At 60.6% G+C, this 3,057-nt stretch overlaps 1 protein-coding gene across 1 annotated transcript in view; it reads left to right on the top strand.

The window, feature by feature from the left end:
* The window catches only part of SMARCA4 (SWI/SNF related BAF chromatin remodeling complex subunit ATPase 4), a gene marked incomplete in the record, with an annotated part of 97,591 nt that overhangs the window by 49,212 nt on the left and 45,322 nt on the right, over positions 1-3,057 (top strand). Inside the window, 2 exon segments of the mRNA XM_027765557.1 lie at positions 624-710; positions 1,300-1,346. Of these exon segments, the coding sequence (XP_027621358.1) occupies positions 624-710; positions 1,300-1,346 (134 nt within the window).

The raw sequence follows: 3,057 nt of genomic DNA, 5'->3' as shown, positions 1-3,057 counted from the left end.
AGGCTAGAGCTGCGGGCGGCCCGTGTCAGGGCACGCGAGCCTCCCCAGCTGCCTCCTGGCGTCCCGTGTGCATCGCAGTGCGGGCCTGCGTGGGCCCAGCGGGCTGGATGGCCCTGAGTCCCACCACCCCTCCCTTAGCAGCTGAGGCTCCCAGCACCCCTCTTGTGTTATGGGGTGGGGTCTGCAGCGCAGCGGCTGTCAGCTCCGAGGGTCACCCCCCTTACCAGGACTGAAGTCTTCCCCTAGCTCGTCCCCGTTTCCACCACGGACGCTGGGGTTAGACCCCTTCTTAGCGGCACCGTTGGCGCCATGAGTCTCCCGGTTTAGCTCCTGGCCCAGAGCGCCCACCTGCCCGCCCACCAGCCCCGTCTCCCTCCTGCCCCACAGCCAGAGGGACCACCATGCCCTCCTCGTGACAGGCCCCTGGTGATGGCCACCAGGCCCGGCAGAGCTGGCACTGCGGAGCTCTCAGCTCTCAGCCCGGCTCTGCCAGCCTTACCTCTGTTTCCCCCGCCCCCTCTCCCCCCTGCTGCACCCGAGCCACGTCCCCCGACTGCCCTGTTCCCACACACCCCAAGCCCGTGACGAGCCCCCACTCAGGACCCTCTGGCCTGCCTCCGCAGGGCAAAGGCGGCACCAAGACGCTGATGAACACCATCATGCAGCTGCGGAAGATCTGCAACCACCCGTACATGTTCCAGCACATCGAGGTGCGCCTGCGCGGGTCCCCCGACGGCGCCCACCGACGGGGCCGCACACCCGGCTCGCCCTGGTCCTCCTCTTGCCCCACGCACTGTCCTCGGCCCACGCGGTGTCGGGAATGGCCCTCGGGGAGACGCTGGCCGCCCTCGCAGCGCTCTGGGGACGGGCTCCCTCCCGGGGCTGTGCTCACCGAGGGGCCTGTCCTGGCAGCAGCCCCCGCTTCAGCACAGTATGCGGGTCAGATCCCGTTCGGGCCCGAGCCTGGGAATCTGGCTTCTGCGGCAGAGTCTCACGGCCGCGTTTCTGGGTGTGAGGTGGTGTGAGGTCTCAGGGCTGTTGTCGAAAGCCCTGGGCTCCGTTCAGCACCCCGAGGGAGGGTGCCGTCCTGTGTGCTCACGTGGTATTTGCCTAGTGTCCCTCTTCCGGGATGGGGAGCCCAAGGAAGGCGGACAGCTGCTTCCACGTCTGCGCCTGGCCGGCCTCGAGCCGCCGCGGGCACTGCCTGAGCGCAGGGCGAGGGCCCTGTCTGACAGCGGAGCCGTGGACTGCGTGGTAGGCCTGTGGCCCTGACTCTCACCTCTCTCTCTTCCCTCGCAGGAGTCCTTCTCGGAGCACTTGGGGTTCACCGGCGGCATCGTCCAGGGGTGAGCCATGCCAGCGGGCGCTGTGGGCAGATCGTGGGAGGTGCTCTCCATCTCGTGCGGTTCGCTTAGTGCTGTTCCCTCATTCATCCCATGTCCGTTTAGAAAATACTAAAGGACCCAAAGAACAAAAGAGAAATCCTCCATTTTGAGAGCTGTCCTCCTGACCCCAAACGCCAGACTTCCTGGGGGAGACCAGGCTTCCAGGGCCCGCCCTGCCGCCTCCACGTTAGGGTCAGCTGGACAGCGTGCTCAGCCTCCGACAGGAACTCTGCTGTCGTATACTGACACCCTTTTTAATTTTATTTATTCATTCATTTATTTTTTAATTTGACCAGGAAGAGAGGGAAAGTGAGAAAGCAAGCCACCAGGTCTGGGACTCAAACTGTGGTCAGCCATGTGGGAGTGTCCAATGTCTTAACCACCCCGCCACCTGCCAATCCCCTAGAGACACCCTTTATGCCACGTGGAACCGTGGGCTGTGGGCAGAGAGGTGTTGGGGGCACTCTGGGCCAACTGCCCACCTTGGAAAGCCGTCCCACTGTCGGCCAGTACAGAAAGGGCTGCTTGATTCATGGGCCCTTGAACTTCTGCAAGCCCCTGGTCTGCGGTGTAAGTGCCACTTGCAAATTTTCGCCATTGCAGAGCCCTACTGCACGTGTTCTTGCAGGGGTCGGCAGGGGGCGTGGTGGTTAAGGGCTGGACTCCCACATGGCCAACCATGGTTTGGGTCCCAGACCTGGCGGCTTGCTTTCTCACTTTCCCTTTTTCTCTCTCGCTTGCTCTGTCCCTCTCTGGTCAAATTAAAATAAGTAAATAAATAAAGTTAAATAAAATAATTTCTTAAAAAAAAATGTTCTTGGAACTAAAACCATCCTTCTTCTCCTGAGATGTTAAACTATTTCCAAGAGCAGAGATGCCCGATGGAAGAGCCAGAGTTCATTCGTTTCTAGTTTTTTCCTACGAGGAGGAGACACAGGGAAAGTGGAAAATCACCCCCGGGGGGATGGCCATGCCACTGTCCCTTCTCCATTCTCTCAGGATTTGGGGCAGGGACGCATATACACCCAGCCTGATTTTCAAGCCCTCAGGTCTGGGATTTGAACCCCATAGTTGGCCATGCGGATCTGGACACTTCAACCTGCGTGCCACCTCCTGGCCGTGGACATGTATTTAAAAATCTGTTTCGGGATTATGTATGTGTTGATTCTGTGAGACAGACAGAGCCGGCTCCTGGGCCTTGGTGCTGTCGTGTACCTCCGGCGACAGCCAGCTGTGGGCCGTGGACGCGAGTGTGCACGGCTTACTCAAGGCTCTGCACATGAGCCGGGGCCCTCCCCTGTGGGTCAGCTTCACAGCGTGCGGTTTTCTGCCGTACCGCTGACCAGCCCCATCGCGGGTGGTTTGGATACCCAATTCCGTAATAGAGTCCCACAGACCTGGGTGCAAGTCCTCGTTCTGGTACCCTGCCCCCAGACCCCAGCTCCCCGAGCCTCACTTTGCACATCTGTATACAGCTGGGGGTTGTTGGCTGTAGAGAATGACACTCGGGCTGTCAGGGCGGCACGCCCTCGCGTGAGTGTTCTCCTGGAGGTTAACAGGAGAGGGGACAAGGCCCCACTTCCTGGTAGCAACCCCCATCATGCCCACAGGCCCGGGACAGCTGTTGGGTATTTTTGGTTTCCTAGTTAATCAGGGGCGCCTCTGCTCAACC

The sequence above is a fragment of the Tupaia chinensis genome, unplaced genomic scaffold, assembly GCF_000334495.1.
Source record: "Tupaia chinensis unplaced genomic scaffold, TupChi_1.0 Scaffold138665_1, whole genome shotgun sequence".
In the NCBI taxonomy this organism is placed as follows: Eukaryota; Metazoa; Chordata; class Mammalia; order Scandentia; family Tupaiidae; genus Tupaia; species Tupaia belangeri.
This window is presented reverse-complemented; position numbering and strand designations above follow the sequence as displayed.